This window comes from Phocoena sinus, chromosome 20 (assembly GCF_008692025.1).
Source record: "Phocoena sinus isolate mPhoSin1 chromosome 20, mPhoSin1.pri, whole genome shotgun sequence".
Classification (NCBI taxonomy): domain Eukaryota; kingdom Metazoa; phylum Chordata; class Mammalia; order Artiodactyla; family Phocoenidae; genus Phocoena; species Phocoena sinus.
Genome location: NC_045782.1, coordinates 38,826,730 through 38,839,066, shown reverse-complemented (window position 1 = coordinate 38,839,066; position 12,337 = coordinate 38,826,730). Strand labels below are relative to the sequence as shown.

At 54.4% G+C, this 12,337-nt stretch overlaps 1 protein-coding gene across 1 annotated transcript; it reads left to right on the top strand.

The window, feature by feature from the left end:
- The first annotated feature begins 7,272 nt into the window (after nt 1-7,272).
- LOC116745644 (keratin, type I cytoskeletal 14-like) lies at nt 7,273-11,729 on the top strand. The gene is made up of 8 exons (XM_032616553.1): nt 7,273-7,856; nt 9,120-9,202; nt 9,799-9,955; nt 10,110-10,271; nt 10,355-10,480; nt 10,581-10,801; nt 10,894-10,940; nt 11,473-11,729. The coding sequence occupies exons 1-8, from the start codon at nt 7,326-7,328 to the stop codon at nt 11,568-11,570; spliced, it is 1,425 nt and encodes a 474-aa protein (XP_032472444.1). The 5' UTR covers nt 7,273-7,325; the 3' UTR covers nt 11,571-11,729.
- Nucleotides 11,730-12,337: the final 608 nt, after the last annotated feature.

Genomic DNA, 12,337 nt, shown 5'->3' with positions numbered 1-12,337 from the left:
CCTCCTCCTGTCGCTCTGATGCCCCAGCGCTCTCCTGGACTCCCCTTTGTTCTTTGCTTGAATTGTGATACCTGTTTTCCATTTGTGCTCACCCCCTGCCCGCCCTTGACCTCTAGGGCTTCATTTAAAGTAAGTTTTTAGCTAAAAATTTCTTCTGTGCCAAGCACCATGCTGGCTACTAGCCATGAATTGTCTACTCCTCTCAATAATCCTGCGAGGGAGGAACTATTATTTTGCCCATTTGATAGGAAACAGGCTCAGAGGGCTGCAGCGACTTGTCCAAAATCACACAGCTGGTCAGTGGGGGAGCCCAGGCTAGAGCCCCAAGTGTGACTCCTCCCTGTCTCAGCCTGGGGGGAGGGGTGAGCTGCACGGCCTTGAACCTGGTCCCCCACCTCTGACTGGTGGAAACTGCTCCTTTCTTTCTACCCTTCAGGCTGGAAAGCCTTGCCATTCTTGCGGGGTCTCCCGTACCCTCTCCCAGGGCCTGTTGCTCAAGGCTCCTGACACAGCTCTTGTGATTCCCGGCTGCTGAAGTTGCTGGCGCTGGTGTTCTCACAGCCACGCCCCTGTCTGGGAATGCTGCCTCCCACTCCACCCATGCAGGGATCTTCCTTCTTTCAAACCTGAGTCAAACCTTTCCAAGAAGGCTTCCATGTGCTACCCAACTCCCCGGCGGCTCCTCAGTTCTGGGCTCCCCTCAGCTTACGGAGCAGAGAAGGCTCTAGGCTCATTTGCCCTCTTGCTTTAGACTGGATGCCCCCGAGCATAAGGGCTGTGTCTCCCCTGTCAGACCAGAGTAATTACAGTAAATTAACACACTGAACACCCACTACATGAGAGAGACACTTTGTGGCTAGCCCCCGAAGGCACTGTAGTAAATTATAATGGGGGGTGCACAGATCATAGAAGTACTGGGAGCGCTGAAAAAGGGGAAATCCAGGTGATCTGAAGTGAGGGGGTGGGACTCCTTGGGAGAGAAGTCCGCCAAACCCGTCCCTTATCTGGATAAGGGCAAGCGGCATCTTCCTTCCCCCTTTTGCCTTTGCTCCCCCCTCTCCCAAAGTGTGTTCCACACGGACGCCAGAGTAGCGCTTGTAAACACACCTGACAGTGTCATTGCCCTTCTTAGGACCCTTCAGTGCCCCCAGGGTTGTCAGGATAAAGTCTGAGCTCCTTAGCACGGCCTTTGTCCCCCAGCCTCTGCTTTCAGTTCCATCAGGGAGATCCAGCCTTCAGCAGTGTGCTCCGGCAATGCTTAAGTGCTTGCATTCTCCAACAGACCCATGTCTCACGCCTATGTGTCTTTGCTCAGGTGCTTCCCTGAGCAAATGGGATGTCCTTCCTCACTTCCTTAGCTTGCTTGGCATCTATTCATCATCAAGGTTCAGCTAAGTTAAGAACTCCTCTAGGATGCTTGCCCACCCTGGGATGGGTGGGATGACTTCCCTTTCTCTGTGTTCCATCCATCCTTCACCCCCCAGCCCACCCATCAACCCAACCACCATCCATCCTCCTTCCATTTTTCTATTTATCCATCCATTATCCTTCCATCCATCCATCCATCTGCCCACTCACCTGCCAATCCATCCATCCATCCATCCATCCATCCATCCATCCTTCCACATTTCCTTACCATCTTCCCTTTCCTCCCTTCCTCCCTTCCTTGCCCCTCTCTCTTTCTCTTCTGTCTGTCTTTCACTGAGCATCTACTTTATGCCACACAGTCTACAGAAATCATATCTTAAATCTGTCTGTTGAACTGAGGCTTGGCCTCAAAGAGCGTGAGAGTTGAGCAGAAAAAGAAGACAGAAGAGGAAATTCAGGCAGAGGCTGGGAGATGAGTGGGGATGTAGGGGTTAGTGAGAGAACTGGGCTGCTGGGGTGGAGCTCAGTTTGCGCTGGGCATCACGGGTTATTGGCTGGAGAACTTAAGTCTTACTTTTCTTGAACAGGGAGCTAATAGAGGGTTAGTGAATCCATCTGTTGCTGGCCTTTGGTTACCTAACCGTTAATGTTCTTAACAACCCGAACGTGATTCTGGGGTTCAGGCACAGCTCTTTTCACCCTATACATTCTCACCCTGCCTAGCTCAGATTGCTGGCTAACAATCGTTAAACACTTGGCACTTTCAAAGCAGGTTCTGTTGTGTGACTTTGAACATGACCTTTCCCCTCTCTGGACCTCGGTTTCCCCATCTGGAAAGTTAAGAGACTTGTCTAGATGACCCCTGAAGCCCTTTCTGGCTCAGACTTTTGGGGACCCTCTGGCAGGAGGGGACCTGTCTTTGAAAAGTGAGGCTTACAGCCCAGGCGAGCTGGGATTGAATCCTGGCCTGAGAAGCTTCCTTGCTGTGGACACTTGAGAATTTCCTCAACCTCTGAAACTTCTGCATCTAAAACGTGGGATGGTCAGTCTCTGTTCTACCAGCTCTAGCAGCTGGCAGGCTCAGACGGGCCCAGGGACACGGAAACACTTGAATCAGCCTGTTGGGTCAGCTCAGGTTCTCACAGGATGCTTGGCCCAGACGGGCAGTCTGACCTGGGAAACCAGCGGGTGGTAGAGCTTTCTAGGGGACAGGGCACCCAGGTGTTCCAGGCTCCTGATTGCCTCCTGGGCCTGCAATCCTACCTGCCAGCCTGCTCCTGGCCCCCATGCTAGCCCTGCATTTCTGGCGACAGACACTCAGGTCCAGGTCAGTTCAGGTCCCAGACTGTCATTCTTAGAAGTGACAGCCCTCAGCTCTAGGAGACTTAACCCTTCCTGTACAGAGGTGGCTGGGACCTGGGGAGAGGGATGGACAAAGTGAAGGGGCCTGGGCAGGGGAGAGTGTGGAGAGATGAGGAAGGAAGGGCAGGGGACACAGAACTCTGTCAGGAGGAGATGAGAAGCCCAGCCCTGGGCAGACCCTGGAGGGGAAGGTGGTCTGAGAATCGCAAGGAGGGCTCCAACTGGTTACTTGACTGTGAACCTTTCTGGACCTCAGACTTCCTACCTGTGACATGGGGAGGACCTTGACTCTCCCTTCCTTTCCCCCATGGCTGGTGGGGAGCTAAGAAAAGACTCTAGACATCAGTGGTTAGAGAAACACTTGGTATCTCTTAAGGGAAGAGGCCTGGGAATACCTTAGGGCACAGAGATGGTTTGAGGGGGCCCAGACTGTCTTTGGGGCTGGACAAGAGAGGAAGAAAGGGTTCTTTCTTGGGCCTGGACCACTCTCCCAATCTCTCCTAAAAGCCACAGTCCCTCAAGTATGGATAAATGAGGCTCTAGAGCCAGTGGGCATCAAGAGCTCCTTCCCTCCACTGATGGATGCAAAAACCAGTGGGTGCAAGTTTAAAGAGAAACAGGATAGGTTGCATAGTCTCAAAGTATCTTCCTCAAAGTATTTAGTAGTTTCAGCAAGAAAAATAATATCACAGTGGAGAAACCTAGTAAACCCCACCTTAGCCAATGAACAAGTTTAACGTCACCAACCCTAAGACACATCAACACATGGATGCCTGAGATGATGCACTGAGAAGACCACAAGGACACTTCTGTGTTTTTCTCGCCAAAATGCGTCACCTCAATCTGATGTTGAGAAAATATCAGAAAAACCCAAACCGAGGGGTATTTTCAAGATAACCGACCAGTACGCTTCAAAAGTGTCAAGCTCTTAAAAGACAAGGAACGACGACGAGGGACTGTCACAGACTGCAGGAGATACGACAACAAGTGAGTGGAATCCTGGATTGGATCCTGCAACAGAAAAGGATCATTGGTGGAAAAGCTGGTGAAATTCAAGCCTGTCGTTAATTAACAGTATTGGGTCAATGTTGGTTTTGATCGTTGTATAACGTTTATGTGATCTGTTCGTATTAGGGGAAGCTGGGTGAAGGGTACACACAGACTCTGTACAAATTTTGCAACTTTTTCTGAAAGTTTAAAATGATTTCAAAATAAAAAGTTAAAAAAAAAAGAGCCCTTTCCCCGAGCCGGTGTCTATTTGCGAAGGAGTCAGAGAAACTGGGTGATGGGGAGTGTGGATCAGAGACCTGAGAATTCTGTGCTTCCCTGCTGCTCCCTCCCTGGCCCCCTTACATGTTGAGTTAGAGCTGCTCCCAGAAGCCTTCTGGACTGGCCCTGCCAACATCTCATCACAACCATCCCTCCAACAAATTTTCACCACTGCCTCTGCAACACGGATGGTTCCGGGTCTGTTACATGGTGTAGTGGGTTGAATAGTGTTCCGCTCAAATTCATGTGCACCTGGAACCTCAGAAGGTGAACCGATTTGGAAATAGGGGCTTTGCAGATGTAAGAATTGAGAGAAGATCATACTGGATTAGGGTGGGCGCTAAATCCAATGAGTGTCCTTAGATAGAGAAGGACACATGGAGACACAGAGACACACGTGCTGTCCACGTGAAGACAGAGGCAGAGATTGGAGTTTTGTTGCCACAAACCAAGGAATGCGTGGAGCCGCCAGAAGTTGGCAGAGGCAAGGAAGGATTCTCTCCCAGCACATCCATAGGGAGTATGGCACCTTAATTTTAGACTTCACACCTCCAGGACGGTGAGAGACGATTTTCAGTTGTTTTTAACCACCAGGTTTGTGACAATTTACTTCTGCAGCCCCAGGAAATGAATACACACGAATTGCACTTTCCTTATGTTTGTTCATATCTTCAGTAATTCTGATGTGTAGCCTCTCTTTCCTTTCAGGCTGGGGGCTTCCAAAGAGACAGTCTCCTCCGTTAGACCGGGCTCTGAGAGTAGGGCCTGTGCCTCCCTCCTCAGACTGGGCTGTCCCTAGGTCCCCTCCTTCCTTAGGATCCCATCCCCTGTGTGGCCCTCAGCACACAGTGTGAGCTCTGTGGGGGCTGCCTCGCCCTGCCCCTTTACCAGTTTGGATTGGCACTGGTCCGCCCTACCACAGGCTGGTGCTGGGAGACTCACCAACCACAAGACGCACTGCCCCAGGCTCCTGACATGCCACACAAAGTCTGCCTGGGACTCCAGAGGTGGGAGGTGGGGTGGGTACTCCAGCTCCAACAGACAACCTTCCATCACATTAACCACAGCTGCCCCCCGAAAGCTGCCTCTCCTCAGGGTCTAGTCCTGGGTGAGGGAGGAGATCAGACTTGATTCCCATGCTGGGATTCCAGGGTCCATGGAGGTAGGGAGGGGGCAAAGGTCTCTTCCTAGATGGTGTGTGTGAATTTATATGTCATGGGTTCCCTACCCTGTTTGTCTTTTGGATTCCCCTTGGAGAGGGGCAAGGAGGGAGGCTCTTTTGGGTTCCACTGAATCAAGTGAGAGGGAAGAAGAGCTTTTCCTCTGTCCCGTGCTCCAGGGATTCTATCCGTGGTTCCCTGTGGTGGAGAGAGGGTGGTAGGTGGCACAGAGGAAGTGGGTGTTGGGCTCTGCACCCACTGGTGTCCCCCCGGCTCCCTCTGGATGCTGCATTCTTCTCTGGAGAGCACCGCACCCGTGCTCTACCCCACAGCTGACTGCAACATCTCCTAACAAAGGCTTCCTCCTTCAGCCCAAATCCCTGCTGCCTCTCACTGAGGAAGATGTAGGGCTGGGCCGGGGATGCGGGAATCTCCTCTGGAAGGAGATTACGGGTCCCTGTCAGGCGTGGTCACTCGCTTACTCACATACTCACGTACTTGAGCGTCCTCAGCATGGCAGTTTTGTGGAGTCCACAGCCTCGAGTGTCTGTCTCAGCATTGTCTTCTGAGCCCTAGTGGCAGGGGGCGGGGAGGGCAGCTCCCTGACCTCTGCTTTGGGTTAGGGTGGGGGGAGAGGGAGGCACCGCTTCCCTTCAGGGAGCCATTGATCCTAGGAGGAGTGTTGGAACCTCCAGCAGGAGCTGTTAGGACCTGTCTGGGGAGATGGGACGCGTCAGGCAGCCCCAGACACGACCACATTCCTCCCAACATGCCTGCCGAGGTCCGTGGGGCTGAGGGGCGGCAGGAGGGCGGGGTGAGGCCGAAGGGGGTGCCTTTGGAGGTTGTCTGGGAGACTCGGCATAGCTGAGGTCCCCATATACAAACCTCCGAGGCAGAACTTGATGGACCCCTGGACGTGTCCCCTGACCCTCGGGGCCTCAGTAGTCCGGGACCCTTGAGTTCACTTTCAGGTGCCTGCACTCCTCCCGTCACCAAACACAAACAAACAAACCCCAAACATCCTTTGAGTCGGCTCCACGAGGGGCTCAAACAAGTGTGCCTGAGCCAGACCCTCCCATGAGGGGCTGCCCTGGGGGCCTGAGAAAACACCTGGGGCTGGAAGCAAAAAGGCCCCCTCCAGTCCCGTTCCAGTAGTGTTGCTTCACCCCGCTCTGGGGCCCAGACTGGGCTACAACAGTGCTACCCAGACTTTGTGCCACGCTCAGCTTACAAGACCCTTTCACATCCATTGCCACGTTGAATTCTCAGTGCTGACTCTGCAGTACTCCCACTTCACAGATGAGCGAACTGAGACTCCAAGGAGGGTCAGGGCCTGGGTCACACAGGAGTGAAGAGCAGAGTCAGGGCTCAGTCTGACTCCATGCCCTTTCCCAGCGTCTCCTGTGACACCACCTGCCCTTGGCCGGACTGAGCAGCCAATGCCACGGGCCCATCCACAGATGTGTGGAGGATCTTAGGGTCTGTGCCTAGGGCTGGGGAGAGCTGCCTGGATTTTCCTTCACTGGGGGTGTCGGGATAGAAGCCTGAGCCACCTGACTACCGGCTGGGCATCGGGGATGTGACAGGCCCCGTGGTACAGTCCAGCAGGTCAGAGTTGGGAGGGCCCCAAAACCTTGTTTCTTTTATGGGTGGTAATGCTGAGGGGGCGTCTCTGTGCCCCGTGTGACCTTGCCATGCTGGTGTTCCTCCTGGAACATGGAGTGCTGGGCTTCCTCTAGGTGGATGTCAGAGACCCACCTAGTTAATGGGGACTAACAAGTCACTAGGTTTATGGTGCAGAGACCCTCTCCCACCACCTGGCTGAGCCCAGCATGCAGAGGGCTGTGCTCCCAGGGCCCAAAGGGAAAGTGTAGCCTGTAGGCCCATACCTCCTCCTGTGACTCACACCTGGTGGGACAAGAAACCCGAAACACCCCGAACAATGAGTTTCCAGTAAAATATGACAGACATGATGGGGCGGAGGAGAGGAGGGATCTGACTGGGAGTTGGCACTGTCCCCTGGGTGATGAAAGCCAAGGGGAATGGAAAATGCCAGGCCCGCCCTCACCCAGGAGTATAAAGCCTTGCATCCTTTCCTAGCTCACCCAAGCACCTTTCTCTTCTCTCTGCCGACTCACTCGCTCGCTCACTTCCCTCCTTGACACCATGACTAGCCGCCAGGGCACCTCTTCCAGCTCCATGAAGAGCTCCTATGTCATCGGCGGTGGCTCCAGCTGCGGGTCTTCCGTCAGGGCCGGAGGCTCCTTCCGGGCCCCCAGCAACTACGGGGGCCTGTCCTCCACCCGCTACTCCTCCGGGGGTGTCTGCGGGCTGGGGGCCGGCTATGGAGGCAACTACAGCAGCAGCAGCAGCTTCGGTGGGGCCATGGGTAGTTGCTTCGGTGGAGGATACGGCACTGGCGCTGGTGCCGGCTACGGTGGTGGCTTCGGTGGTGGCTCAGGTGGTGGCTTGGGTGGCGGCTTTGGCGGTGGTGATGGGCTCCTGGTGGCCAGTGAGAAGGTGACCATGCAGAACCTCAACGACCGCCTGGCCTCCTACCTGGAAAAGGTACGTGCCCTGGAGGAGGCCAACACTGACCTGGAGGTGAGGATCCGCGACTGGTACCAGAAGCAACGGCCCACTGAGATCAGGGACTACAGCGCCTACTTCAGGACCATCGAGGACCTGAGGAACAAGGTGCGTGGACCAGGCAGCGGGAGGTACCGTTCCAGCCAGCTCATTTAGGAGCAACGGCTGGCTCAGGCCACTGGTTGCTTGGGATCCTTAGCAGAAGAGCTTCCAGCTCTAGATCCCTTCTTTTGGCTCTAGTTGCCTCCAACAGAGCTGGTCTATGAGAAGATGGTCTCCCTTCCCCTATCTCGTTCGTGCCTCTCTGAGCTCCAGATTCTCAGACCACAAGAGACCAGGGATTCCTACCCTTACATTTTACAGAGGAAGAAGCTGAAGCTTTGGGCTGTCTGCCCAAGGTCACACAGCAAATTAATGGTCGAGCCAAGGCTAAAGCCCTAGTGCCCCACCTGCCAGTACAGGAGGCAGCAACCCGTTCTCCAGCACAGGGGAGGAGCGAGGCTCTAACTGCTCCAGGCTAAACATCCAAGTCACTCATTAGCTCATTAGTCTGGGCTGTGGCGGCTGCTGCCCATGCGCCCTGGCACGGGGAGGGGTGGCCCCTCCCCACAGCCAGGAGGGCATGGAAAACCCACAGAGACAATCGCTGGTGGCCCACTTTACGTGCCCTGCGTAGGAGAGGGCCTGGGGGGCTTGTGTTATCTGACTCCAGCTCCCGTTCCTTGCTCCCATGTCACCCCAGGAATCTGCTGACCCTGCTTCCCTTGGTGTCTGGCTCTGATGCTTTGAGTGGATTAGGGAAATCAGATGATGAGGGAGGGAACTCTAGCCACTCCAGGGTTCTACCTTTTTTTGCTTTCCTTTTGCTTCTTCTTTTCGAATCCCCTGTGCCAGCTGGATCTCAACTTTTGGGAAAGCCCCACTTTGAGGTCCTGTGCTCTGAAGACTTGAAAAGGAGTGTACGCGCCTACAGAGGACTGGCAGGGCTGACTTGTGCAGTGAGAGCAGAATTCAAATCCGGAAGGGGGTCTGGAGAGTCCGGTCACTGCCCTCCTCTGTGGGTAGGGCACTCGAGGGCCTGAGACTCATCTCAGGCTTTGCAGCAACTCCGTGGTAGATACAGGATCAGAACTCAAGGGCTTTTTATCTAAGGTCGGGGCTCTTTCTACCCATTCTGCTGACCACGAGTAGCCAAGTCCTGGGTCAAATCTGGACCACTGTGAGTTATCCTTTAGGCTGCCGTGGCAAAGGCTTGTGGGGAGTGGCAGGGACTCAGGCAGAAGCATGAAAGCAAAGTCCTGATGCAGGCTGCAGTCAGGTCTGGCTAGTGCTGTCCACTGGACCAATGACCTGTGCCCTTTCCACCTGCAGATCCTGGCGGCCACTGTGGACAATGCTAACATCGTACTGCAGATTGACAATGCCCGCCTGGCCGCTGACGACTTCCGCACCAAGTGAGTTTGCAGCGGTGTTTCAGAGCATCCAGTCTCCCCTGGGTTGGGCATTTTTGGAGAAGTGTTCCCTGAACAGAGCTGGAATGTGCCACAATGGCTGTGTTGAAAACCCCTTGGGGTGTTTGTAAAAATACAAGACTCTTGGGCCCCACCTTTGGGGTTTGGATTCAGTTATTATTATTATTTTTTCATTCAGTTATCTTTAATAGGCTACCTGGGTGATCCTGACCCACAGCCAGATTAGGGGGCCACTGCTTTAGGGAGGGGCAGTCCCCACTTCCCCACCTGCCCCTGAAGTGCAGGAGGTAGTCATATCTGGAGGCCTAGTGTGCTACTGGCTGGCTGAAGCCAGAAGCATCGCCCCTCCGTGAATTCTATAGCACGATCAACCGTCTTATTCTTGGCACTGTCCCCCTCCCCAGAATCTCAGATCTGAGGAATAATGGGCTCTGTGTCCATCCATGCCATCTTCAAGACTGGCTCACTAAACCGTCCACAGGATGCCGACTATGGGCAGAAGCTGCAGGGGGAAGAGAACAGAGCCTTCAGTGTGACCAGGGAGGGTGTCTCATTCCTTTTTCCCTGGGTCATTCCAGGTACGAGACGGAGCTGAACTTGCGCTTGAGCGTGGAGGCCGACATCAACGGCCTCCGCAGGGTGCTGGACGAGCTGACCCTGGCCAGAGCCGACCTGGAGATGCAGATCGAGAGCCTGAAGGAGGAGCTGGCCTACCTCCGGAAGAACCACGAGGAGGTGAGAACCAAATGGAAAAGCCAGCTTAGAGGGTTAGCTGGGAGGGAAGAGATGGTGGAGAGGAATGTTCAGACCTGGAACACCTCTGACCAGGGAGCCCTAATCGGTTGCCATAGTGAGGCCCCTGACTGTGGACCGTTCTTTGCTTGTGCAGGAAATGACTATCCTGCGAGGCCAGGTGGGCGGGGATGTCAACGTGGAGATGGATGCCGTCCCCGGCGTGGACCTGAGCCGCATCCTGAACGAGATGCGCGAACAGTACGAGAAGATGGCGGAGAAGAACCGCAAGGATGCCGAAGACTGGTTCTTCAGCAAGGTGGGTGGCATTCGGAGTGGAAGGGACCCAGGACGCCTGCCTCCGTGGAACTTCCAGTGCCAACGATGTTTTCTTTTCTGCAGACAGAGGAACTGAACCGCGAGGTGGCCAGCAACAGCGAGATGGTGCAGAGCAGCAAGAGCGAGATCTCAGAGCTCCGGCGCACCATGCAGAACCTGGAGATCGAGCTGCAGTCCCATCTCAGCATGGTAGGGGCGCTGCCAGGCCTGGGGGGCGGCGTGCCCAGGGCACTGGAGGGAGAGAATGACCGCCCTCATGGATTCCTGATCTTCTCTCCTTCCCTCACAGAAATCATCCCTGGAGAACACCCTGGAGGAAACCAAAAACCGCTACTGCCTGCAGCTGTCCCAGATCCAGGGGCTGATCTGCAACGTGGAGGAGCAGCTGGCCCAGCTGCGCTGCGAGATGGAACAGCAGAGCCAGGAGTACAGGATGCTGCTGGACGTGAAGACGCGGCTGGAGCAGGAGATCGCCACCTATCGCCGCCTGCTGGAGGGCGAGGATGCCCAGTGAGTAGGGGCCCCCTCCCAGTCCCGCCCCGCCCTGTTCACTCACTGCCCCCTGTGTGTCTGATTATTTTGCCCCTTTTCTGTCTTCACAGCTTCTCCTCCTCCCAGTTCTCCTCTGGCTCTCAGTCATCCAGAGATGGTAAGAATTTCCTCCTCATCAAGCCTGGACTCAAGACCACCCCCTGTCTCCCAGCATGTCTAGGATGTTAGATGGGGGCTTCTGGAGGGGTTGAGCTAGGGATTTCTCACCCAGTATCCCTTATGCACCTCTGTGGGTAGAAGAAGCCATTTTCTAAACCCTCCTTATGGCGAGGAGTTGGTGGCCCCCTATTTGTGGCAGATCCCATAGTTCTGGCGGTCAGCATCAGGGACAGAGCCCCACATGGGTCTTCCCACCAAGACCAGTCCATTTGGGCAGATCTGGATGGAACCATTTTGGGCTGAGTTATTAGGAAGCTCCAGTCTGAAGACACAGACTCTGCCCCTGACCTTAGGGAGCTCTAGTCTGAAAGAAATGTGCTGATGATATCCGTGCCGGGGCGAGAGCAGCGGGTGAAGCGGTAATCAGGGGAGAGGGCAGCAGGGAGACAGTTTGTTTAAGTGCCCTCGTGCTCCTGATTTCTCCATTGCCTATCCGCCGCTGATAACGCCCTCTCTCCCCTCTTCCCCAGTGACCTCCTCCAGTCGTCAGATTCGCACCAAAGTCTTGGATGTGCACGATGGCAAGGTGGTGTCCTCCCACGAGCAGATCGTTCGCACCAAGAACTAAAGCTGCTCTGCGCTGTTCAGGCCTAGAAAGCTCCCCATGTGGACACAGATTTCACTGGGTGAATCCCCTGTCCTGTCCCCGCAAGCACTTCACACCTGAGCCCTGTTTCACCCTTGCTCCTCCCAGCAATCAATAAAGCTTCATTATCTGAGTTGCACAAATCTTGCCTCTGCCTGGTCATTGTCAGGAGGGGTGGTGGGGAGAAAGCGGAGGAAGCATCTCTTTGGAGCTCTCATAGCACCTGGCTATGGCACCCAGGACTGGGAGAAAGGACCTGGGGGCAGATCAGGCTCGGGTCCCAAGATTGCTTTCGCCATCGCAGAAGATACATGTGTGTACCAGGTCATTTGTGGTGTCTCCTGGGGCATGGAGGAACATGCATTCATCTACTCACTGATACATTTACTTATTCATTCAACAGGTATTATTGAGTGACTTTTGTAAGCCAGGCGCTGTGCTAGGTGAGGGATTTCTTAACACTTTGGTCTTTAGGGATTCCTTTGAGTATATATTGAAAACTGTAGATCTCATCCCATGCCCAATAAGCATACACACATTTGCATATAATTCATGAGATTCACGGGTTCCCTAGAGCTCATCAGTTGAGGTCCATGAACCCAGTCAGAACTCATGTTTTACTGAGAGTTTTGTCTCCCTCCATTCCACCTGCCCTCGCCTTCACAGCTGGGTCTGAATCCTGCCTGCTCTTAGTTGACATAGAGTAAGTTGATCAGCATTGCCAAGCCTCAGTTTCCACATCTGTAAGG

Excerpts from the sequence above, each read along its gene's own strand:
- LOC116745644 (XM_032616553.1), top strand. The coding sequence starts at position 7,326 with ATGACTAGCCGCCAGGGCACCTCTTCCAGCTCCATGAAGAGCTCCTAT. Across the intron at positions 10,481-10,580 it reads TGCAGTCCCATCTCAGCATG|AAATCATCCCTGGAGAACAC; the intron begins GTAGGGGCGCTG and ends CTTCCCTCACAG. Across the intron at positions 10,802-10,893 it reads CTGGAGGGCGAGGATGCCCA|CTTCTCCTCCTCCCAGTTCT; the intron begins GTGAGTAGGGGC and ends CTGTCTTCACAG.